Genomic DNA, 27,328 nt, shown 5'->3' with positions numbered 1-27,328 from the left:
GCCACGAAAGAGCAATGCTGCAAACAATTGATGCCATAACTAAAAGCAATGTCTTCCATTTTAAAAGGCCTAAATAGATCCCCGAGTGTATGCTAACCATCCTGTGATACCAGATGATTTTAAGTTCTACACGTTAATCAAAATAAATTTCACTGCATTTTTGTTATTGACTAACTAGCACATAAGCACAATGTTAACTTTAACAAGGCCATCCTTGAAAATAAGACATAGTTCATTTAACATGTAAAATTCTTCTGTGAAGGTGGTATCCCCTTCAGCCTCTCTAGATTCATTGTGTACACTTTCTAGTTGGTAGATCCTTGACATCTACCAATTGAAGCTGGGAGGAGGCATAAAACTTTCTCTTCAACTACTTCCATTTTATTAGAACACATTTTTATGCACCAATGAGATAGCCTAGATTAGTACACAGGTTGAAAACAAGTCTCTCACTGATCTTCACAAATGGCAAACAAGGGTACTACAGTTTTTCACAAAACCAAATTTATGGCTGCATTTACGCAGAAATGGCTCTTTTTACATCTGATGTTAAAAAATGACCTTCCTTCTATGAAATAATGGTAGTAAACTGCATCATGTCCAAGTTTTAGTAATTTCTGCTTTTGTGTTTTTACTGTGTAAGAAATGCACATCTCATTCCAGGTCACATTTCATACTTCCTCTTTTAAGCCTTTCCTAATTACTGCATCCTACAGCAAACATTTCCTTCTCCAAATTTGTTGCACTAAGATAAGATTTACTATGTCAGCAATTATATATTGCCTTGGGTTATTCTTACTTAGCAACAACATTGATTTTGGGCAAATGCTGTATTAGTACATACTCAATAAACAGTAGCTTTGGGCCAAGTACTGGGAGCTTTGTGAGTGCTATTTTTAATCCTGTTATCAAGCCTGTATGATATTCTCTCATTTCAGACACAGAATTTCAAGATTCAGAAAATCCAACTTGCTCAGGGTCACATAGCTATAACCAATCTACTCAAAATTGCTGTAAGGGGACTTAAGATATACTCTGGTGTGCCCTACAGGGGTTACCCAACCTCCTTAAGCCTGTTTCCTCATTCGAAGGAGAAAAAAAAAAAAAGAGTAATATAGTCATAGAGCCATAGTAAGGGCACCACAACAAAGAGCACCACAGTATTTAAGTGTGCTCAATACAGGTTAGCTGCCTGGCGTGGCTGGGATTTTTATCTAGACTTGATCACAAAGACTATATTCTTTCCACTATTCCATAATGCCTCCAAGCAGTCTTTTCTATCCTATTCCCATTTACACATAAAAGCAGATTGCTTAGAACAATGGGTGCCAAGGTATTAAGTGGAATATACTTATGCAATAAGTATTTTTGTTGACACACAAAAAATCTTCATAAATTTCATGCATTTTTGAGTCAAGAAAATATCTGAATGACCCAAGACAGCATAAGCATGCTCTCACGAGGGTAAGACAGACACATATTCATCAACTGATTGACAAGGAAAGAGAAAACTAGTAAGAGGGGACTAAGGAACCAACCTTCCCCAAGCATCAACTGTGTTTGCATAATACTAGGGGACTTTCCAAATGCTTCTTTTTGGTGTTTTATTACTGTATATTTTCTCAGCATGACCGCACACTGTATATATACAATTGAAAGTTGTGACAATCTCATGAAGCATGGTTCTGGCCACCAGACCCAGGGTGTAACAATGGATAATGCCTTTAAAGAATGGAACACTTAGCTCAGAGTGAAATATGGAACAAGAAAGTTTCACTTCTGTTTACTAGTCAAGCAACTAAGTGGAGGAATAAGCATTTTTAATTTAAATTGTGTTATATAAAATGCTAACTTCTTATTGGGACATACTACAAACTATGCATTAGATAAAATTTTTTGACAAACTTCCTATAATATTTTTATTAATTTACACTGAGAGAATATAGCACTCTTCATCCAAAGAACTGAAGGTGCTTTACAAACATTAGCAGTTAAAAAACAATTACATTTAAAAATCTGGATTCTTGCTGTTAAATCTCAACTCCAGGTACACAATTTTCTGGAGGCTGATGAAAAGCAATTCTACTTCTCACAATAAAAGAGGCTCAGAAAGAGTTCAGATTTGCTTTCACAATACAGGCATTTTCCAAAACCTGCTGGGCTTACAAAGCAAAAACACACAAATCTTAATGCAATGAACAATATTTCAAACCTTATTTCAAAAGCAAAACCCAGGATTTAAGACGTCAAAATCTTCCAAAAGTTCTAGACATCCAGATGGAGTAGGAGCTGATGCAGGTTGCATATTAGATATGCTCTTGACCCAGGCTTTTTAGGATCACACCCAAATTCACACATTTAAAGTGGTGAGATATTTCAGAAAAAAGCATTAACCTATAAAAAGCTAGCCAAGAGTATATCAGGCAAGTAAGGACAGGGAGTGATTGGCAACTAAAAGTAGACAGTTCTCACTAGAGTCTAGGACAATTTATTAGAAACCAAGTATATCATAGGCAAATAAAAATAGTGATTATCCCCAATAATACAATATAAGGGATTTTACATTCAGCCTAGATACAGGGAGTAACAGATCTTTCTGCCTACAAACCTATGACCTGCAAGTATCTTCCACCATATGATTACTGTATATAGTACGTAGCCCTTATTTCGTAGAGGAATCCAAATATTCCTTTTAGGCTTACAAAACTCAATACATTCACTCTCTCTTCCCTTTACGTGTCTAATAGTAAAAACTTTTTTTTTCATGCAAAAAGCCGTAATTCGGTTGAAGAGGGGGAAAATCAGGCAGAACAGAGATGGCAGTTAAGGAATGGACAGAATATTATTGGCACATGCCCAACTAGTGACAGACAAATGCAGTATACGACTTAAAAATGTCACATTACAGGGATAACTAAAACTACATCAATCTAAGCTAGGGAGTATCAAATGGGAAGGGAGGGCTCAGGGTTACTGGTTTAACTGGTACAATTTAAAAGCAGAGGAGAGCAAACACGTAAATACAATTTATGGTAACAGGAGCCCTTGCAGGTGTGGCTCAGCGTTGGAATGTCGGCCCATGCACCACAAGGGTCGCAGGTCCAATTCCTGGTCAAGGGCACATACCTGGGCTGCAGGTATGTTCCCCGCATGTGGGAGGCAACCAACCAATGTCTCTCTCTCTCTCGCATGTTTTTTTCTCTCTCTCCCTCCCTCCTTTCCACTCTAAGAAAATCAATGGAAGAAATATTCTCCAGTGAGGATTAACAAAAACAAACGAACAATTTATGGTAAAAGGAAAAAAATACTGCAGAGAGCTGTTTAAAGACCACATCAAGTTGTCTGCATCATTAATTTCCAGTGTTTAACAATTAGTAAAATACATAGCTACATATCCCTGTAAGATTAATAACTTTCCCCCTGAATTACACTGGGGTCAGGGCAATGACACAAAGCTACTGACCCAACAGTTCAAGTGTGTGCAGCAAATGCCGTAGTCACTTCTTTCATATGCTATACAATTAAAGACTACACAAGTAGCTGGGTGATTGTGGGAAAAAATCAAAGCAGTGTTGTGCTCGTTTAGTAAAAGAAAACCCTGATGAAAAATTATGTGCCAAGAAGCGTAGACTATAAAGATTTTTATTGCATTTTTAGGTAACCTGGAAGTTCTTATCCTGAAGGGGAAAAGTTGATTTTCAAAACTACCTGAACAGATGCTAAAGTGCTTTATTAATTGGCTGGCTTCACAAAGATTTCCTGGAATGACAAAAATTAATTATAGTAGTAAAAGGATGCCAACTATTTCACAAAATGGTAAATTCCAACATCATTTATGACCACAGTCATAAGAGACACTGGAACACTTGTCCTTATTAAGTGGACGTTGCATATCAAGGACTGATCACCACAATCCTTTGGATATTCAAATTACTTACACAAAGCCGAAACATGGTATCACAGACCTTTACAAAAAAAGGACAATTTGTTTCTTTCCACACTTTTTAAAACCTGCTTCAGATTACAGTTCACAAATATAAGAGTCCTGACTTTTCAACCTTTCCAGTTGCAGTTTTTTAAAAAAAAGAACACTTTCTAAAAGTTAAGGTCAAGTGTTACAACAAGAAAATGATTCCTATTGAAAAGTACATAGATATTACTTAATAATACTCATGATAGATTGTAAACTGGATTGATCACATTTTACTCAAGTGGTATCAAATGAACATATCAGCATTACAAGTATTAAATGTTTTTCTATTACTATAGAGGATATAAACCAAAACATTAATTAATATGGCAGTTATGTTCTTAGGCACAGTTTAGTGATTTTTTTTTCTTAAATAAATAGTACTGAATTTCAGTTGAAGTTTTAAACTCAATAACCAAAGGGTCAAGAACTCTGACTAGGGAAAAAAAGAGTAACTTTAAGCTAACAATGTAAGCTGTTTAAAATTTCTAACACTTTTAACCTATCTGGGTTTTATTTAAGATTACTTTATTTAAAAATACAAGGAATCTGAAAAAAGATCAATACAATTATCTTAATGTACAAAATCATAAGCTGTAGCAGTTTTTAACTCAAATTTAAAAACACAACAAGGAGGGCAGCCCTTTAGACCAATTTATTTTATATCCACTTAAAATATCCAACAAAGGACAATGAAGTTTACAGCTGGGACAAGTATACATAACTCGAGGCATTTGCAGTCCATCGTGCCCACTGGATAACAACTTTGCTGCTGAAATTTCTTAAAACTTACCAAACTAAAACAAAAGGCTGAATGATACAAAAGGAGTATTTCAGTGTAGTCTGTTCTGTCAATTGGCTTTTTAAAAAAGGAAACACATCTTGTTTCCCCCAGACCAGTAAATAAGCAAGAGCTACATGCAGCAGTATGAGTATTAAGACATTTCTCAAGTCTTCTCAGATGAGTCCAAGGTGGGGATGGGATGGGGGAGAAAACTGATAGGAAAACATTGTTATAGACACCATAACAAACAATAAATTTAGATAATTTAAAATAAAAAAAGGCAAGAGGCAGCATTTCAGCAGCAAAGTGCTCAATAAAAAGTATATTATAGAGGGTAATACACGAAAGTTGGGGTAAGAAGAGGGCAGAAAATGTGACCGGTCAGCAGGATGGGCGCAGGCCTCAAAGGAAATACGGCGTCGTCGTTCTGGGAGGAATAACACGTTCTGAATCTGGAACTGCCCGGAATAACTTTGGTTCTCTTGTATTTACATCTTTGAAGACCATTATTGAAGCAATATTTCCACAACGATAGCAGTAATTAGGTGCAGACCATACTGTTACCAACTTCTCATCAAACATAAACTTATAGCCTTCATGCACTAGTTGGTGTGCTCTGCAGATGAGTTTTAAGTTGTTGATATGAACAAACTGCAATTTAGAAAGGATTGGTTAAGTATCCAGCATATTCTTTTTATAAATACCAACCTATATATATAATAAAATAAACATTTAAATAAAGTATAAATCCTGTTACTAAATACAGTTCTCATGACTGTAAAGCTAACTCTACAGTTACCCCCAATAATTTCAATGTGTTATAGACTATAGAGTCACTTTGGCCTGAGACTATTAAAGAGTTTAGAAATCATCAGTCACATAACTAGAAGTTTCTGGAAGAAAAGCATCCTACAAGTACTATCAGATATGAAACAAAGTTCTTATGGTTTAACAATAAACATATTGTTACCATATCTGTAATTTACTGAGTGTTTAGTATGGTTCTTGCAAAAATTGAGATTTACTACCCTTTTTCAGTGTAATGAAACAGAGATTCAGACAGGATAAATAACTTGAACCTAGCTCTCTGATTCCACGTTCGATTACTTTCCAATATAGCTTGTGTGTGTGTGTGTGTGTGTGTGTGTGTGTAAATAGCTGAACCTCAAAAAGTTGCCTATTCACAATATACACATATATCAAGTCATTATGTTGTACACCTAAAACTAATACAATGTTAAATGTCTATTGAATCTCAACTAAAAACATAAATATGAAAAAAAATATTTTTTAAGTTGCCTTTCTTGTCCTTGTTTAATCTCATTACTTAATTGCAATATTTGGAAGAAAAAGAACATTTATTTTACATATGTTACCAAGTGGATGCTGAAGGAGGTGCTTTCATTATTCATCTCATTTAATTATTAAGGAAATATATACTATATGATAAACTAGATGAGAAGTTTTATATCCATAACCACCATAGTTTGAGTAAACTAGACCAGTGGTCGGCAAACCGCGGCTCGCGAGCCACATGCGGATCTTTGGCCCCTTGAGTGTGGCTCTTCCACAAAATACCACGGCCTGGGCAAGTCTATTTTGAAGAAGTGGCGTTAGAAGAAGTCTAAGTTTAAAAAATTTGGCTCTCAAAAAAAAATTCAATCATTGTACTGTTGATATTTGGCTCTGTTGACTAATGAGTTTGCCGACCACTGAACTAGATTATAAGTTTATTATCTACAGCCACCATAGTTCTTTGTATAGTTCATTAGCAACCAACAAACCACTTTTCGGAAAATGTTGACTTTACCTCATTTGTGACCTTTGCGCCAAAAAGCCAACCTGCTCCTCGGGGACTGATAGCCCAAGTATCCACATCTTCAGGATCTGACCAAACCAGGTCACAAAATGCTCCTTTATGAGGAATTTCCTGATTCCGTTCAATGGTTCGAATTTGATCCAGTGTTTTGATATCAGGAGATAAACCACCATGAACACACAAGATCTGCTCATCTATTAACTAACAAAAAGGATAACAAAGAGTTGAACATATAATAATAAATTCAGTTATATCCAAATTCACCAACGAATCATAGTAGTATCAATAAAACTAAGATGGCAATTAGATAAAAATATGCAAAGTGTTATTGGCAAGAAATACGTTGTGGCTTTAGAAAGATTCATATAAACTTACAGCTGCTACTGTGAGCATGTCAAAAACTTTGGTACAGTATCTCCAGGCATTAGCATTTCCATATTTGGTTTGGCACTCATCTATAAAAGAAACAGGAGAGTTCTCAGTAATGAAATTCTGAATCTGCCAATAAAAATAAAGAATACAGCCCTGGCCAGGTAGCTCAGTTGGTTAGAGCATCCTCCCAACATGCCAAGATTGGGGGTTTGATGCCGTCAGGACACATACAAGAATTAACCATTCATTGCATGAATAAGTGGAACAACAAATCAATGTTTTTCTCTCTCTCCCTTCCTCTCTCTCTCTAAATTAATAAAAAAAAAAAAAATAGCCCAGCCAGTGTGACTTGGTGGTTGAGCATTGACCTATGAACCAGAAGGTCACTGTTCGATTCCTAGTCTGGGCACATGACTGTGTTGCGGGCTCGATCCCTGGTGGGGGGCATGCAGGAAGCAGCAGATCAATGATTCTCATCATTGATGTTTCTATCTCTCTCTCCCTTTCCCTTCCTCTCTGAAATAAATACAAATATTTTAAAAAATGATAATAAAAAAATAAAAATGTTAATAAAGAATACATCAAATACTAGGACAACAGGAATTCAGCTTAAACTAGTAAGAGAGTCCAGCTTATCTTCATACTGATAGAAAATAATTCAAAATATAAAAATCTGAAACTAAAGGGTTATCAATTTATTTTCAAATCTCTCAATATCTACCTTGTGCTCAAGGAAAAATTCATATTAATAAGCTCAACAATTCTTCTGTCTACCTTCTTCAAAGAACTTTTTAACCATGTTTATTAAAACTTTCAACCATATAAAAATTTTATAAAAGCAGCTATTTTGCTTTTAAATAATTTTTAAATGTTTTTTTAGTTGATTTTAGAAAGAGAGGAAGAGAGAGGGAGAAAGAGAAACATGGATGTGAGAGAGAAACAGCGATGGGCTGCCTCCTGCACATCCCCGGGCATGTGTCCTGACTAGGAACCAAAACACAGACCTTTTGGTGCACGGACCTATTCTCAACAAACTGAGCCACACGGGCCAATGCAGCAGCTATTTTGTTTTTAATGGATGACTTCTATTTGTTTTTTTTGTTTTTATCTGAGTTCTATTTCTAATCCCTGATGTCCTGAGATTCTCTGGAACAAGCACAAATTTTTAATATATATGTAAAAGGATATTTATATATCCTTGGGATATCATATATATGTATATAAAAGGATATTCATTCAGCTATGTGTACATCAGCAACTTAAAAATAACTCCAATATCCAATGTTAAAGGGACTGGTTAAATCAATTACAGGATATCCATATAGTATAATATAAGCAGCTATAAAAAATAACATTAATGAAGTAAAAAGGCAGGTCAAAATATTAAATGAAAAAATCAAGTATGATCCCATTTTATTGTGGTGTGTATGCACACACATATATTATACAACACACACAAATATGTAGATATAGATATAGAATAAATTCTCAAACTTGAATGTGCAGAACATTCACCTTTGACAACTTCAAGGGTCCCAACCCAAAAGTTCTGCATGGGGGCCCAGCCATCTGCATTTTTAACAAGCACCCCAGATGATTCCAGTAAGGTAAACTAAGGACAGTGCTTTGAGGCACTGATCTAAAAAGATGTACACCAAAAATTTAAGAATGGTTCTCTCTCCATGGTAAGATTTCCCATTGACTGGAGGAAGAGAGAAAGTTAAAGGGTGAGAAAGTGGGAAAAGATTATCTTTATTTTCTGAATTTACTATAAAGCACATGTATGACTTGTGTGTTTTCTCCCCAAGAGGAATGTAAAATAATGTTCAGAATCAGAGAAACAGAAGGTCTTACCATAAAATCCATAAACCTGTGTTATCTGTCTACTCTCATGATTTCCTCGCAAAAGTGTAATACGATCAGGCCATTTAGCCTTTAGTGCAAGAAGGTAAGTGAAGGTCTCCAAACTATAGTAACCTCTGTCTACAAAATCACCCTGTAAAGTAAAAGATTACAGTTACAAACAATACAATGGCAACAATATATTTTAAAAATTATACCAAAGTGCACATAAATCAGAGACACAGCCCAAAATAACAAATGAAGAGTTACACATTGAATTATTTGTAAATTGAGTTTTAACAAAAAATTCCAATGGAAGTAAACAGGCTGTTTTTACTAGTGTTTGTGTTAGTCCACGATTCAGGAGGCCTACAGATACCTGCAGTACAATTCTTCAATGATTTTTCCCTGCAAAACCACCATTTTTCAATTCTCTATTACCCACAGTAACATGTTTCAAAAAAATAATGTGTAAATCAAAAATTTTAAATAGCCGAAACCGGTTTGGCTCAGTGGATAGAGCGTCGGCCTTCGGACTGAAAGGTCCCGGGTTCAATTCCGGTCAAGGGCATGTACCTTAGTTGCGGGCACATCCCCAGTGGGGGGTGTGCAGGAGGCAGCTGATCGATGTTTCTCTCTCATCAATGTTTCTAACTCTCTATCCCTCTCCCTTCCTCTCTGTAAAAAAAAATCAATAAAATATATTTTTTAAATTTTTTTAAATAAATTTCAAAAATATTTTAACTGAATCAGAAGAGCTACCAACTTGAATAAAATAGTTTTGTTTTCTTTTGTAAAAGCAAACACCATAATTATAACAGTGTTCCATGTTCGGCTTTGTATTTGACAATGGCATGTGATGACATGCTATTTACACTTCCCATTAATGTTTTACTTGGGCCAGTATTAGACCAATAAGAAAACAGCTAAAAGAATAATAGGAAAGTGACCCAGAAACTTACAGAAGGAAGATACAGAAAAAGTAAAACAGTAACATTACATTCTGAAAGTAAGCAAATATGCATCTTCATAGCAAATGTGTCTGTGTGCATATTCCTCAATTCATAGATTAATAACATAAAAATGAATACTCAAAAAAATTTGGTAAAGTAACAATAAATTAAAGATTTATGCTTTAAACCAGCGGTTTTAGGATTATTTTTCTTCCCAACCATTACTGAGGGCTACAACCCATTCTTATTTATTCAGCAGTTTACTAAAGCAATTATTCTCAACTAGAGGACCCAGAAAAATGTAGAAAGGTATAGAATCACCTTTTGAGATATTTAAATAGTGATTATCACATGGTAATAAAATTATTATGTAATTTACATGTAATAAGAAAGATCTTTTCCTTTTTAAATAAGTACTTGATCTTTTTAAATAAGTACTTGATGTCACTGGTTTTTACATACCATAAATATGTAGTTTGTGTCAGGAACCTGACCTCCAGTTCTGAATAGTTCACAAAGGTCATAAAACTATAAAAGAAAGGCAATATTTGTTGATTACAAATTCCTATAAAGGTGGAAAATAATAAAACTGAGAGCAAAATGTGTAAAGAAGCAATTAATTATGAGGACTTCAAATATTGACAATAAAAAGAAAAAAGTATAAGCAAAGTTGCCAAGCACAAAGCTCCCAAACCTTAAAAAAAAAAAAAAGCATTAAAATAAAGCTCAGTTACCATTAAAGTCATTCATATATCATTAATGTTATAGGCCTCCCTCTTAAGTTTCTTTCATGTATCTATCTCCTCACCTATTACTTGAGAATTTGAAATCATTTATCAGTTACATAACTTGTCAATAAGCTCACCTAACCATCCCATCACATATTCAACATCTATTTCAATGAGATAAAGATAAACAAGTGGGTAAAACTTTATTTCAAAGAATGAACTTACACGATACAGGACAGGTCAACCTACCTTCCTACAGTATACTGTTGATGTGTACCCTCAGCCCCCACAAATGTAGAGTGTCCTCTCAATGATTAGTAAAAAGGAACTGTATATTTCACCTAATTCTATTTGACTAAAAATTGGTAAATGACAAACTACACATGTGGTAACTTCAGTCTACTAGATAACCCTAATCTAATTCTTAAAGAAACTTCAGTTTTTCTGTAATAAACTATACCTACCACAACTAATAATTTCCAACATATTTATTTTTTAGACTTGAAAATAAAATCACTAATAAATATCAAATTTCTAATGGTTAAAACTGTACAAGAATCTTAGTAACAGTGAACAAAACTGACATTTAAATGTTAACTACTGAAATAAAGCATTCCCCCTCCTTGTAACTGTTTCTTTAGTCTTAAGCACCAAATTTTAACCTTAGGGAGGCAGCCAATCAATGATTCTCCCTCATCACTGATGTTTCTTTCTCTCTCTCTCCCCCCGCCCCCTTCCTTTCTGAAATCAATAAAAATATTTTTTTGTTTTGTTTTTCCATGAGATATATTTAGTTTCTGGTTTTGTCACTTTTTTATTTTTTTAATTAAATCTTTATTGTTCAGATTATTACACTTGTTCCTCTTTTTTCCCCCCATAGCTCCCTTCCACCCGGTTCCCACCCCACCCTCTGCCCTTACCCTCCCCTCCACTGTCCTCATCAATAGATGTATGATTTTTGTCCAGTCTCTTCCCGCATCCCCCACACCCCTTTCCCCCCAAGGATTGTCAGTCCACTCCCTTTCTATGCCCCTGATTCTATTATATTCATCAGATTATTCTGTTCATCAGGTTTTTTTATTCACTTGATTTTTAGATTCACTTGTTGATATGTATTTGTTGTTCATAATTTTTATCTTTACCTTTTTCTTCTTCCTCTTAAAGAATACCTTTCAGCATTTCATATAATACTGGTTTGGCGGTGATGAACTCCTTTAGCTTTTTCTTATCTGTGAAGCTCTTTATCTGACCTTCAATTCTGAATGATAGCTTTGCTGGGTAGAGTAAAATCTTGGTTGTAGGTTCTTGCTATTCATCACTTTGAATATTTCTTGCCACTCTCGTCTGGCCTGCATTGTTTCTGTTGAGAAATCAGCTGACAATCATATGGGTGCTCCCTTGTAGGTAACTGTTTTTCTCTTGCTGCTTTTAATATTTTCTCTTTGTCTTTTACTCTTGGCATTTTAATTATGATGTGTCTTGGTGTGGTCCTCTTTGGATTCCTTTTGTTTGGGGTTCTCTGCGCTTCCTGGACTTGTAAGTCTATTTCTTTCACCAGATGGGGGAAATTTTCTGTCATTATTTCTTCAAATAGGTTTTCAGTATCTTGCTCACTCGCTCTTCTTCTGGCACTCCCATAATTCGGATGTTGGTATGCTTGAAGTTGTCCCAGAGGCTCCTTACACTATCTGCAACTTTTTGGATTCTTTTCTCTTTTTTGCTTTTCCGGTTGGGTGTTTTTTGGTTCTTCGTATTTCAAATCTTTGACTTGATTCTTGCGATCCTCTAGTCTGCTATTGGATCTCTGTATGTTATTTTTTATTTCAGTCAGTGTATGCTTAATTTCTAGTTGGTCCTTTTTCATATCCTCGAGGGTCTCGCTAAATTTATCGGCCTTTTCTAGAAAATTCTTGAAAAACCTTATAACCATGGTTTTGAACTCTATATCCCGTAGTTTGCTTTCTTCCATTTCTTTCATTTGTGACCTGTTTCTTTGTCTCCGCATTTTGGTTGCTTCCCTGAATTGATAGAGTGGCTTTGTGTGCTAGGTGTCCTATAGGGCCCAGTGGCTCAGCCTCCCCAGTTACCTGAGGTGGACACTCTTGGTGCAGCCCTTTGTGGGCTGTGTGCACAGTCTTGTTGTAGTTAAGCCTTGATTGTTGTTGGTATCACTGGGAGGAATTGACCTCCAGGCCAATTGGCTGTGAGGATCAGCTGTGTCTACGATGGGAGAACTTCTGTGCTGGAGACACCCTTATGAGGCAAGACTTGCTTCAGTGAGGCTTTGGTGCTCACTGAGTCTGTCCCCTGAGTGTGTCCCTCAGCTGCAGTTTGTTAGGTAAGTTTAGATTTCAAAGGACCAGGCCATTTATATGCAAAAGCCTCTGCGCACAGCTTAGATGGGGCGTAGTCTCAGGGCGGAGCAAACAGCAATGGCTTCCCGGCAGCCCTACCCTAAGAGGCCCCTGGGTCTCAGTGTCCCTCGGTAATCTCTGCAAGCACCTCTGAGAGAAAGCCGCCCTCACGTTCCGCCCGCTGCCAAACAGTCCAGTTTCTCCCCCTTATGAGTCTGGGTCCCCAGAGTCTCACCCGGAACTGGAGTTCAGAGCAGTCGGGAGCTTGTGTCTCCCTGCGGATTGAAAAAGCCAGCCACGTACTCAGTCGCCAGCCCTCTCCACGCGCACCTCCGTATCTCTGCACTTTACTTCCGCACCTCCTCTGAGTCTCAGTGTGCTTTTCTCTTTCCTTCTAGTTGTAGAATTTCCACTTAGCCAGCCTTCCTGTGGTTCTGGATGATGTCTGTTTTGTCTTTTAGTTGTAGTTTTGAAGTGGTTGTACGAGGCAACAAGTTCAGGTGTTTACCTATGCCTCCATCTTGGTTTCTCAATATTTTTTTTTTTTTAAAGAACTTAGGAGCTAGCTGAAGTGGTGGTTTCTTTATATATATATATATAAATTTTTTTTTTAATTATTTCAGAGAGGAAGGGATAGAAACATCAATGATGAGAGAAAATCATTGATCAGCTGCCTCCTACATGCCCTCTACTGGGGATCGAGCCTGCAACCTGGGCATGTGCCCTTGACCAGAACTGAACCTGGGACCCTTCAGTCCACAGGTCGACACTCTATCCACCGAGCCAAACGGGCTCACACTAGGGCTGATGTGGCTTTTTAAACAGGCAGCGCATAGCCCAGTCAGGATTTAAAACAAGCTCTGTCTGATACTGAAGTCTACCATCTCCAGACTAGATTACACTGCTTCAATGCTTCTCCGCAGTACAGTTGTCATTCGTATCTGCAGATTCCCAGACTCTTACTGCAGACTCATCCCCATTCAACCAGCAGTATATCGAAAATATTTGGGACCAGGGGCGGGTGAACAGGGAATGTTATGTTTCTGTTGACATGTACAATGACTGTAGGCCTGAACATGTGCAGACTTTTTTTTTGTCATTATTCCTCAAACAACTATTTACATAGCATTTACACTGTATCAGCTATTATAAGTAATCTAGATTTAAAGTATATGTGGGGATATGCATAAGTTATATGCAAATACTATGCCATTTTTGTATAAGGGACTTGAGCATCCCAGGATTTTGGTATTTGTGGGAGGTCCTGGAGCCAATCTCCTGAGGATACCGAGGGACAGCTGTATACTCTTGCCAGCATGTTTATTTATACTTATAACCCAATCCTGCAATTCCAGAACTGGCCCATGGGAAAGACAACTATACAAGTCCCAAAGGACATATCTTACATTTAGTTTACTCAATCAACAGACTGTTAGAAGCTCTATAAGCCCCATGTTTTTGATTAGCAATTGTTTTAAAGGGTCAAGTACAAATGAAACAATGTTCAGAGTTTGGTGGTAATCTTAAATTAATATGAACTACTGGGCATCCAAATAAATTTCAAATCTCTGCTCTGTCCTTTCACAGCTGTAAGAGTTTGGGCTAATTCTTCAATCTTTTAGTCTCAGTTTCCTTCTCTACAAAATGATCCAATTGTATAGATTGAGAAAATTTTACATGGAATATGCTAAAAAGCACTTTATTAACCTCAAAACACAAGATAAATATTAGCAAATACTGTACATTTGATTGAAGTAATACAGAAGTACAATTTTATGATTTCAATTAATTTTCACAATCTGAAGTTGTCTCTAAATTCCTGACCTTTGATCATGACTGTAATTCACATATTGAAAAGTTCTTGATAACCCCTCAATTTAATTTTTTAATATATTTTTATTGATTTCAGAGAGGAAGAGATAGAAATATCAATGAGAGAGAATCATTGATCTGCTGCCTCCTGCACACCCACACTGAGGATTCAAGCCCGCAACCTGGGCATGTGTCCTGACCAGGAATCAAACTGTGACCTCCTAGTTCATAAATCGACCACTGAGCCATGTTAGCTGGGCAACCCCTCAACTTTTTTTTTTCAATCAATTCATATCAGTACACTAAGTTTCTTTATTTTTATTTATTATTATTTTTGTTAATCCTCACCCAAGGATATTTTTCCATTGATTTTTAGAGAGAGTGGAAAGGACGGGGAGAGACAGAAAGAGAAACATTGATGTGAGAGAGACACATTGATTGGTTGCCTCCTGCACACGCCCCAGACTGGGCCAGGTATGTGCCCTTGACCAGAATTGAACCCAGGACCCTTTTTCAGTCTGTGGGCCAACGCTCTATCCACTGAGCCAAACCGGCTAGGGCAACTTTAATGTTACAATCAGAGGAAAACGTTGCTTGGTTTATTCCAGCTTTTATGAATGTATTAACCTTTTGCACTCGGATGTCGAGTGTGACTCAACACGGTTAGCATTAGAATAAAGGAATCGAGAAAAAAGCAAGCGAGTGCAAAGGGTTAAGAAACTGCTTAGCCCTAGCCCGTTTGGCTCAGTGGATAGAGCGTCAGCCTGAGGACTGAAAGGTCCCGGGTTCGATTCCTGTCAAGGGCACATGCTGCATGAGGCAGCCAATCAATGATTCTATCGTTGATATTTCTATCTTTCTCTCCCTCTCCCTTCCTCTCTGAAATCAATAAAAATATATTTTTTAAAAGAAACTGCTTATATTCATATCCTTTATGTTATGTAAAATATAAATGTTTATTATAGTTTTGGAGAAAAGTTACATGGAAATATTAAGAAATTCACTCCAAGCCCTAACCAGTTTGGCTCAGTGGATAGAGCGCCGGACAGCGGACTCAAGGGTCCCGGGTTCGATTCCGGTCAAGGGTATGTACCTTGGTTGCGGGCACATTCCCAGTGGGGGGTGTGCAGGAGGCAGCTGATTGATGTTTCTCTCTCATCGATGTTTCTAACTCTCTCGCCCTCTCCTTCCTCTCTGTAAAAAATCAATAATATATATATATATTTTAAAAGAAATTCACTCCTAAAATCTACTAAGAGATCACATGTGACATAATGGGGTATCTATTTAGAAGCTGAGAACATGCAGATGTCAGATTTATTATAATCTCAACCTTCAGAGAACATATTGAAAAGCCAAAAAGAAGAGCCCTCTAAGTAGTCAAAGTAAGTTTTTACTCATTCAGCAGCCAGCCCCTTCTGCTCCTTTAAGTAGTCATATGTAAGACAGGAAATTGTCAGAAGACAGTAAGTCCTGTTAGCATTCATAAATACTATATTGTTCACAGTGTATATCTGTCTTGTAGCCCAAATTCCATTGTACGCATACAGCAATATATGAGTATTCAATTCACCTTTCATTTCCCTATTTTAAAAAAACTTTATAAACACACAGGTTTCCAACTAGACTAAACACTGACATTAAGAATCTAAAGATGACATGTGCCCTTCCTGCCTTGAAACTCTTAAAAACAAACAAAAACCCAGCAGAGGAAAAAATAAATTCTAGCAGTGACTTGCTGTGAAATCACACGCCAACAATTTTCTTTCTGAACTTTTGCTATTCTCATTCCCACCAAGGAAATTCACATCTCCTATTAACCATAATAACTATGAGCAGTCCACATTTGTGTTTTATATCTCCCCTTTTCCACAGAACAATAGTACTGCATGCTATTTACTTTGCAAGCATAATTTCAACAAACTCCATGAATAATTTGACCACTGCATTTTTCACTTAGTTTAACAGTCATACAGACTGAAGTAACCTAGCCAACTACCAACTGTTTTTTATTTGTTTTTGTTTATTTTTTGCAGCACAAATGGAAATACACATGTACTATGGACAATACAAAGCTAAAAATCTGCTTATGAAATTTTACCTGTCCGTGTATGTCTCCACACACTGTTACTGGTGTTGATACTGGCTGAACATTTGACTCTTCCAAGAGGAGGTCACAAACATAGTCACATAGCCGCTGTAAGGAGAAAAGATAAAATGCAACCTTTTACTACAATATTAAAACGAAGGATCACATGACAAAAAGACAAGTACTAATACTTAAATTGTTTGATAGGAATCTTTGATGATTCTGGGATTGTTTACATTAGTTAGCTCCCAAAGTTTACAACCTACTACTTGCATTTTTTTTTAACTCTAACTCACTTCCAAAGAACAAATATGCCATGTTTGGCCTGTGTTGTTTTCAATAGTCTTTCATTACCACATTCTTTCTCATCTTGCCAGAATAAAGAGCACTACTCTTTTCAGGTTAGCTTCACAGAGTAGCAATTACTATTTAAAACAATTTTTCTGCTACTGTACAATTTCAAAAATAAAACAATATAGTGCCTATTTCAAGATCTTACCCACCTTTTTTAAAAATATATTTTTACTGATTTCAGAGAGGAAGGGAGACGGACAGCGAGATAGAAACATCAATGATGAGGGAGAATCACTGATTGGCTCCCTCCTGCATGCCCCCTACTGGGGATCAAGCCCACAACCTGGGCATGTGTCCTTGACTGGAATCGAACTCAGGGCCCTTCAATCCACAGGCGGACGCTTTATCCAATGAGCCAAACCAGGTAGGGCTTACCCACCTTTCTTAGGTATAAATATTTGGAATATTTTTTCAGGTACACTCACCAAACCTCCTCAAAGAGAATCCCACCAGAAGTATTTGTAGAGCCCTAGCCGGTTTGGCTCAGTGGATAGAACATCGGCCTGAGGCCTAAAGGGTCCCAGGTTCAATTCCGGTCAAGGGCACATGTCCAGGTTGTGGGCTCGATCCCAAGTGTGGGGCGTGCAGGAGGCAGCCGATCCATGATTCTCTCTCATCATAGATGTTTCCATCTCTCTCTCCCTCTCCCTTCCTCTCTGAAATCAATAAAAATCTTTTTTTTTTTTAAGTATTTGTAGAAGTGCTTTGCTGTCATTTGTACAAGAGTGGACAGAGTTTTCTGTTTGTTGCCATGAGACCTGCATGTTGTCAGGCACTTGTCCTATCCACACTCCCTTTCAAATTTCACATCATTTAAAGAGTCCTAACTTCCATCAATGGAGGCGAGAGCCCATACCATGAATACAATTTAAATGTTCCCCCTAACACATCCTCAACACAAGCTGCCAAAGAAGCTCATCTCCCACTCTTCTTTCCAGAATGCATCTCTGGGAAAGAAAAGTTCTCTGTTTCCTGCAATGTTGATTTTTCTATTTGCTTACTCTCAGGTACTGTTGGTTACTTGTAAATTTGAGGGTCCCACTGTTTATACCCCTTTAAAGATCAATTTTTAAAATGTTACCCAAATAAACCTATTATAAATTCCACCCTGAATTAAGTCAGATTGTCTTCTAAAGAGGCCTGTCCTCACCATGCATTACACTGCCCTCCTTTCCCAAATTGCACTTTACAGTCATGACATCAACCTGTAGTATGGGACACTGTAGAAACAGTCCTCTATAGAGCCTGTCACTGTGCAGACTATAAATGAGGTACATAGGATGCTGTGATTAAACAGCTGCCTTCAAGGAGGACCCAGGGAAGGAATGTCTCTATCAAGGATAAATGTGATTCTCTAAGAAGCTTGTTTTTATCATCTTATAGACTCTGAAGTTTTTAATTGATCAGTTCCTACCTTTCCTTCACTCCCAGAAAACTCAGGGCCTAATCTCAAAGAAGTAACCTGATCATCACAGCTTTTATTTTATATATATTCTTACTTCTCGCTTCATCTTGATTTCCTATCTTTATTTTCTTTGTCTCATTTTTCTTACTTATCCTGAATATTTATCTTGCTATACTGAATGCATCTTTGTTAACCACTCTGTATCCTATGGGAACAAAGTGAATCATCATTTTATTAACACTTTTAAACTAATCACAGCACAGATTCATGAGGGAATCTCATGGTCACCATATTTGAATGTGCCAGAATTTGCACCAACATATGACTGGCTCTCCTAGCCCATGAGGCCTCCAGAACTGAAGGAGACTGACCCATACTCCCAGTACTGATCTGAAAGTAACAGCAGACCGTAAAGAACATCACTGTGAAACCCTGCCAATCTCAAAGGCCTGGAGAATGTAAATTACTCAGGCAGCATCTTTAACCTGAAGGCAGGAACACTAACTCGAGTAAAGTAAAAGCTGCCTCCTATAACTGCCACGTCTACAGTCCCAACTGAGGATTTAGAGTTAAGTCTCTAAGCCAAACCCATTACCTCTCATCTCTCCAGTTCAGCATAGCGTACAAATTCCTATCAAGCAAACACAAAAATAAGAAGTCTGAAATCTCGTACAAACTTTACATATGTCAGCCAAGTATACCAGTACATACAGTGGCCTCATAGCATCCAGCCTTGCCATGGGAGAAGCTCCTCCAAAGCCCTTCACACCTTTGTTTTGCTGCTTGGTTTGTAGGAAGTGTGGTTATACTTACTGCTCCAAAACAGGCACTAAGGCAAGATTCTTAATCTTATCCCAAATTTAGGGTAAACTATACCCACCTCTCCGCATGGTGCCCAATTAATTCCTAATCCTTGAACAAGTAGGGGTTCATGGCCCCCATTCTTAGGAGACCCTATTTCCCTTGTCTACCTTTTCCTCAAGATACTTGTTCATGGTTCCATTCTATTTTCTGCTCCTGTCTCCCTGTTACCTCTAGTCTCTCAGATACACTGGGCTTTAAATTCTCCACCATAGCATTACTACTGATAATTCTTTATTGTGGAGAGCTTCTGTCCAGTGAATGAATTATAGGATGTTTAGCAACATCTCTGGCTTCTACACCCACTAGATACCCACAGTTATATCCCCCCACCCCTACCCCGCAGCTGTGACAAATAAAAATGTCTCCAGACATTGCCAAACATCCTTATGAGTGCAAATCATCCCCAGTTGAGAACTACTGGCAATAGACCTTTCTCCTGAGTTTAATACTACTAGAACAGTGCCTGGAGCACATATGGCAATCAATAAATATTTGTGAACTAACCAACCTGTGTATCCAAGTCTTCTGAACATCTCTACCTCCATGTCTTGGCTTAGCAGCATCTCAAATCCAGTATGCTCAAACCAAACTCCCTTGCATTCCTTAATCTAGTTCTAGTATTAACTAAATTATCCATGCCGGAAACTAAGAGATTACACTGAACTCTTCCCTCTCCCTCATCACCTAGACTCATTCTATCAACAGGTCCTATTATACTTCAAGTTCTCATGTCACTTGGTCTATTGTTTCTATGAGATTCCTATCCCATTCCAATTCATGGTTCACAATGTTGCCATAATATTTCTAAAACCTACTGTCACTTCCTTAAAAATCTCTCAAGGACACTCCTCTGTTTAAGGCAGTGTTTTCCATAATCCATTCAAGTACCATCATCAAGATTTTGTCATACTCCTACTACATACAACAGTGTATTCCTATAATAGTTTTCTTTGAGTCTACTTTTTTTTTAGTTAGCCACATTTTAAACAATATCAAAAAGTCACAGAATGTTTTCCCCTAAAATATAAAAACATTTCAAAGTGTTTATCTACGTACCACCTAAAAGATGAAAATCCAAATTTATCAGCCTAATTTGCCATGATTTTGTCCTCTGCATGTCCTCCCAGCACCACTTCCAGGCATATCAACTGCCTCAGATTCCCCGAATCAACTATGTTCTTTCTTTCAGATTAAGCTATGCCATGGCACATGGTATTTATCCTGCTTGTGTGTTCTTTCCTTCCTGTTTTGTCTACCTGAACAAACTCTGCTCATCCTCTCATTTCTCCTTGATGGTGTCAGAATTAGATGCTGCTTCTATGTTTCCTAATATCTTAGTCCTCTACTTTAGCACCTGTCACACCATGCGATGATCATGTGTTTACCTTTCATATCTCCCTTACTACACTGAGAGCCCCTCAAAGGCAGAGACAAATATGGGATTCTACCTCTAGCACCCACATCGAACAGTATTTGACACAGGAAGCATTTAAAGAAATGTTTGTTGTTAGACAGTATACAGTTTGACTCAAGGAGCATTAACTGATTGCTTATCACATACAAGGCAATGTTCTAATACTGAAGAGAATATAATAAACAAGATATGGCCCTGGCCCTCAATAAGCTTGTATTCTAATGGTGGAGAAGGACACATTTGCTATCAGACAAGACAGAATACTGTAAGTGGTAAAATGGAGTAAAAGTGCTATAGGGAAAAGGTTAATATAGAAAAGAAAGAATGGGGATTTTAAAGAATATGTTTTGATTTTTAGAGAGAAAGGAAGGGAGAGGGATAGAGATAGAAACCCTGATGACAGAGAATTATCATCTATCGGCTGCCCCCTACTTGGGATTGAGCCTGCAACCTGGGCATGTGCCCTGACCCAGAACTAAACCAGTGCTTTCTTGGTTCCTGGGTCGAAGCTCAACCACTGAGCCATGCTGGCCAGGCAAGAATGGGAATTTTTATTAGCAATTAAATTCAGGCATGTCTTCTGCTGAGTAACTCAGGTAAAAATCACTTAAACCTCATCAATTCCTGGCTTTGGTACCTACTCTGCCTATCACAAGGACTGTGTAAATGACAGAATGGACATGAAGGTGCTCAGAAGACTATAATATAAGTAGCTATGTAAATTCTAATCATTACTAATAATTCTGACTATGGAATCCAGGAACCCTGTATGGAGAAAGTGGCATCTGAGCTAAAGCTCAAAAGAGGCATGGAGGGTATTGCATAGAGGAAGCATAAGTGGTAGTTATGGACATGAACCCTGGAGCCAGACTTGCCTAGGATTGAATCTCAGCTCCTCCATTTACTTACTAGCTGCATGACTTTGGAAAGTTAATCTGTCTGTGCTTCAGTTACCTGTTTGTAAAACAAGGCAAATATTAGTACCCAACCCACAGAGTATTAAATAATTTAATATATGTGTTATGTACATATTAAATAGGTGACAAAAACAGACCGAAAGAAGCAAAGAGGCAAGGAAGTACAGAGCATGTTGTCAGAAGACAGCAGTCCAATGTGCTTAGAATGGAAGATTTTTTTTAAAAAAGGTGATGAAGTGGAAGACATATCTAAAAAAGCAAGCTATTTGTCATCCTAAAAAGGCTATTAACTGTACCAGAAAGAGCTCTGCACAAGGAGGCTTCCCAACCTAATTCATGGCTTAGTCGGACATCCTCAGACAAATCATAAACACTACAAAGCTGAGTACCCGCTCAGTAAAATGAGAAGGGTATAGAATTAGATGAACTCTGATTCTCTCTCAGCTCTGCAATTCTAGGATATGGGCTGGGGAGTTATTAGAGCTGTGCACTGTCCCATTAGACACCTGCAGCCACATGTAGCTATTCAGCACCTGAAATGAGACTGGTCTTAATTGGAACATGTCATAAATGTAAAATATACACCATATTTCATAGACGTAGTATAAAAAAAAGGGAAATATTACATTAGTAATTTTATATTAATTACATGTTGAAATTAGGTTAAATAGTACTAAAATTAATTTCACCTGTTTCTTTTTCACTTTTTAAAAAATGTATTTTGCGCCCTAGCCGGTTTGGCTCAGTGGATAGAGCGTCAGCCTGCAGACAGGTTCCATTCCAGTCAAGGGCACATGCCTGGGTTGTGGGCTGATCCCCAGTAGGGGGAGTGCAGGAGGCAGCCGATCAATGATTCTCTCTCATCATTGATGTTGCTATCTCTCCCTCTCCCTTCCTCTCTGCAGTCAATAAAAATATTTAAAAAATAAAAAAAATGTATTTTGCGGCTCATATTTCTAAGCTTTTTTTTTTTATTTCTACTGGTCAGCACTGTTCCAGACTATTTTCAGAATACACAAGAGACTGTGATTCTGTGGCCAAAATGACAAACAAAATGTAAGGCATTATCAAAAACAGTCTTAAAAACACTCTTCTGGTCCCTTATAAAGTCATGGTGTGTACCAAAGTCCTCTACTATGTTCAGTTTTCCTTGTATTACCTGAAGAAAGATACAATGCAAAACCAAACAACTCAAGTAAACAGAATGATCAATAAGACAGGCAATAAGTTTAGAGACAAGTATGTATGGAAAGATAAAGACTACAATATATGATGGCAACCTATAAAATCAGACAAAGGCTGAATGAGAATTTATGAAATGCTGTTCAACAAATATCAGGAAAAAAGCAAGGGAGAATTCTTTGAAGCTTTATGGAGGCATTTCAGACAGAGGTACAACTTTGCAGAGCAAGTAGCCTTATACAAAAAACTCAGGGACGGCTCAGATTAAACAAAAAAGTGAATTCTACAAAGATTATACTAACTATTAATCCATAAAAGTGGTTACTGTGGAATTACACAATTCTTTTTTTTTTAAATATATTTTATTGATTTTTTACAGAGAGGAAGGGAGAGGAATAGAGAGTTAGAAACATCAGTGAGAGAGACACATCAATCAGCTGCCTCCTGCACAACCCCCACTGGGGATGCGCCTGCAACCAAGGTACATGCCCTTGATTGGAATCGAACCTGGGACCATTCAGTCTGCAGGCCGACGCTCTATCCACTGAGCCAAACCGGTTAGGGCCACAATTCTTTGTATTGCATCTCTGAGATAGACACTAGTATTCTCCCAACCCTTACCATGGTAACTGTCTTAAGTTCCTCAGTAAGAAAACTGAACACCAACTTAACATGCAATTTCTTTGCTTACATGTCCCTTCTAAGAACCATCTAAGGCAGTGGTCAGCAAACTCATTAGTCAACAGAACCAAATATCAACAGTACAACGATTGAAATTTCTTTTGAGAGGCAAATTTTTTAAACTTAAACTTCTTCTAACGCCACTTCTTCAAAATAGACTCACCCAGGCCGTGGTATTTTGTGGAAGAGCCACACTCAAGGGGCCCAAGAGCCGCAGTTTGCCAACCACGGAAAGAGATCTAACAATCTTCAAGTTATAAAACCCATCACCCGCCTAAGTACTTAAGTTTAAATATTCAATAAACCTGATTTTTATCATTCAGTCTTCCACAACCAGATATGGAATCTGTATCTTCTATAAGCAGCTCTGAAATCTTTATTGTAGATGAGAATCACATGACCTCTTTTTAAAGAAAGGTTATACTTTGTCTACTCACTTTTATATTTCATCCTTATTCCTTCAAAACAGTTATATTAATTTGATTCAGTACTAGTGATTTGACCACTTCCAATTTAGGTATAGAGAAATCATGATTAGATCTAGAGTATCCTATGCATTTATTTTATTTAGTACCTCCAACTTCTAGTCAGTCTAAAACACAGTGAGTTTCTGTCTTTTCTACCAGAACAAATCTTTTCCATATGATCATTAAGTGGCCCCAATGATTACTTTCCTTCCTCACAGAATCTTTTACTTTGGCTTTAAAGTCTCTGAAAAGATGCTCCTGGAATACTTTCTTGGCCTGCCTAATTTTAGTTTGCACTTCATGCCAAGAAGTAAAATCAAATTTAAACTTTTTTAAATATACCAAAGAGGAGCAAATTAATTTGACAAAAACATTTCCAAGACACACAAAAAAAGCCTTTGCTTAAAAGAAAAATTCATAATTTTCCCCAGTAGTTGCCCAGAAGATTTAAAAAAAAAAAACTTCTTAAGAAACATACATGCCAAATACAGTCCATTTTGTGTTGCAAGGGGAAATAAAATGGTTTAATAATATTTCCTTGAGTTGGGAAGGAGATCTGTTTATCAAACTAAGAGGTCTAAAGAAAATCCAGCTGATTATCATCCAAATCATTTTAATATCCAATTTCAAGTTAGTATCAACATATATTTTCATAATAAGCAACATTTTACTAATTATAAACACAAAGCTTAAAACAGCTTTACATATGCTAAAGAATAGAAAATTTCACCTCAATTCACTGACATGCAAAACCCCCCTTCTCTCATGGGATGAACAATGCTACCAAAAGATGTCTGGTTAGTTTTCCATGATCTGGGTCCAATGTTGCATATATCTTTGTTTCCTTAAGAAGCCACAAAGGCAAGAAATCAGAAACACCAATCGGAAAGGATATATGCACCCCTATGTTCATAGCAGCACAATTCACCATAGCTAAGATTTGGAAACAGCCCAAATGCCCATCAGCATGAGTGGATTAGAAAACTATGGTACATCTACACAATGGAATACTACGCTGCTATAAAAAGGAAGGAATTCTTACCATTTGCAGCAGCATGGATGGGCCTGGAGAGCATTATGTTAAGTTAAATAAGCCAGACAATGAAAGAAAAATACCACATGATCTCACTCATTTATGGAAAATAAAGAACATTATAACCTGATGAACCAAGAGATAGATACAGAGACAGTAAAGCACCGAACAGACTGTCTAATTACAGCGGGAAAGCAGGGGAGTGTTAGGGAGGGGGGGAAAGAGATCAACCAAAGGACTTGTATGCATGCATATAAGCACAACAAATGGACACAAGACACTGGGGGGGTGGGATGAGGGCACGCGAAAGGGGGTAAGGGAGGCTAGGGGAAGGTCAATGGGGAAAAAAAAGGAGATATATGTACTACTACATGTAATACTTTAAACAATAAAAAAAAATTTTTTTAAAAGAAGCCACAAAGGACTCGGATGAGCATGAAAGCTACATTTCTACTAATATTGGCTTTGTCCTCATTGTTTTTAAAATATTTTTTATTGATTTTTTTACAGAGAGGAAGGGAGAGGGATAGAGAGTTAGAAACATCGATGAGAGAGAAACATCGATCAGCTGCCTCCTGCACACCTCCCACTGGGGATGTGCCCACCACCAAGGTACATGCCCTTGACCGGAATCAAACCTGGAACCTTTCAGTCCGCAGGCCGACACTCTATCCACTGAGCCAAACCGGTTAGGGCTGTCCTCATTTTAAATTATCCCAGTAAGGGGAAAATGCACAAGAATGACTCCCCTATAATATAGTGCACATCATTTACCTATAAGTACAAATAAGTTACATTCACAACAGCACCTTTGGCTTTCAACATTTTGCATATTTGTTGTCATTAAATATCAACCTGTACCAAAAGAGACAGCAAAAAAACAAAAACAAAACAAAACAGTAACATCTTCCTTAAGAGAAAAAAATTCACAAAGATAAATTGCTTTAAACACAGCTGAAAGAATAAAACAATTTCAAAAACTATTGGCAGTTTACCCACTTACCACACAGCAAACAAATCAATGTTAATTGAGCAAATAAAAGAGAGTAGCACTAACTAGGCACCTAAGCCCTAGTTTCCAGAAACGCACAAAAATAGAAAGACTTGTCAAAAGACCTACATTCATTCCTTTAGCCACACACACACACACACACACACACACACACACACACACACACACATTTACTGTTACTTGGACTCGGCGGCAACAAAAAACTCATCTCTTTTAGGAAACCAAGAAAATGCAATCCTGAGTTAAGAAGGGATCATGGGGGAAACAACTTTAAACACAGAAAAGTATTTGTAATTTTTGAGGGACTGCTAAATTGTCCACTTAAATTAGCTTTGTCCGCTTAAATGAGCTCAGCAGCGTCCAGGAAAACGGGATTCGCATCTGACTTAGCAGAAGCAAGCCAACACTTCCGAAGAACAATCGGGAGGAGTGGCAGGACCGGAGGGACGCCCCGACGTTCTCTCCCGGCTCGCCCACCGGGGCGCGTTCCCAAGGCCCGGACATCTGTCACCCGCCGGCCACCCGCGCTCCTGTCACCACCTCCGGAGGGATGACCCCATCCCGAGGGCACGGCCACTGGGGCTCGGTTCCGACCCCGGGAGACCGGGGATGGGGTCAGAGGAGGGCAGTCTTCTTTGCACGGCTGTTAGGGTTCGGAGCCCTGCGGCGGCCCGAAGGCCAGGAGGGGCGACCCTGGGGCAGAGGCCGCGACATCCCTCAGGATCCCCGCTACGGAACCGGGACGGCACTCGGGGGACTCCGGCTCTTCCGACAACCCCCGCCCTCCGCGCGACGCCAAAAGGGACCGGGTCGCTCAGCACCGCGTCAGGCCCTCCACCGAGACGGGACGAGAGGCCGGCGGGGGTCCCGCGTCGAGAAGGGCGGGCCGGCGGGCGCCCCACTGCCGGAAGGGGCGAACCCGACCAGCAGCGCTCCCGCCCCGACCGAGCTTACCTTCAGGTCGTTCTCCGGAAGATACTTGCACAGCCGCGCTATCTCCACATACTTGTCCAAGTCTAGGGGCGCCATTTTAGGAAGAACTAGCCCCGACGACGGCGGCGGCGGCGGTAGCGGCGGCGGCAGCGGCTGAAGTAGCGGCGGCAGCGGCAGAGGCCGAAGCCGGAACTCTCCCTGCGTCACGTCCGGCCCGTGAGAGACGACGGCGCAGCGACGTAGAGCTTGACCTAGGTCTCCCCGCCGCCTGGACACGCCCCACGCCTTCTCCCGCGGAACTCCGGCGGCAGGCCCTGAGGGGTTCCTTCGGGACAATGAAACC

General features: G+C 38.4%; 1 protein-coding gene across 1 annotated transcript; it reads right to left on the bottom strand.

The window, feature by feature from the left end:
* Positions 1-5,057: 5,057 nt before the first annotated feature.
* PPP6C (protein phosphatase 6 catalytic subunit) lies at positions 5,058-27,209 on the bottom strand. Its single transcript, XM_079790887.1, has 7 exons — positions 27,007-27,209; positions 16,736-16,831; positions 10,203-10,268; positions 8,800-8,941; positions 6,949-7,028; positions 6,565-6,774; positions 5,058-5,405 (listed from the first exon to the last, which is right to left on the bottom strand). The coding sequence occupies exons 1-7, from the start codon at positions 27,079-27,081 to the stop codon at positions 5,157-5,159; spliced, it is 918 nt and encodes a 305-aa protein (XP_079647013.1). The 5' UTR covers positions 27,082-27,209; the 3' UTR covers positions 5,058-5,156.
* Positions 27,210-27,328: the final 119 nt, after the last annotated feature.

Source organism: Cnephaeus nilssonii, assembly GCF_951640355.1.
Source record: "Cnephaeus nilssonii genome assembly, chromosome: 14".
NCBI lineage: Eukaryota > Metazoa > Chordata > Mammalia > Chiroptera > Vespertilionidae > Cnephaeus > Cnephaeus nilssonii.
The sequence above is the reverse complement of the archived record's forward strand: the minus strand, read 5'-3'. Positions and strand labels throughout refer to the sequence as shown.

Coding starts and splice junctions, on each gene's coding strand:
- PPP6C (XM_079790887.1), bottom strand. CDS start 27,081: ATGGCGCCCCTAGACTTGGACAAGTATGTGGAGATAGCGCGGCTGTGC. Junction 8,942..10,202: donor ACACAAACTACATATTTATG/GTATGTAAAAAC, acceptor TTTACTTTACAG/GGTGATTTTGTAGACAGAGG. Junction 6,775..6,948: donor ACATGCTCACAGTAGCAGCT/GTAAGTTTATAT, acceptor CCTTTTTGTTAG/TTAATAGATGAGCAGATCTT.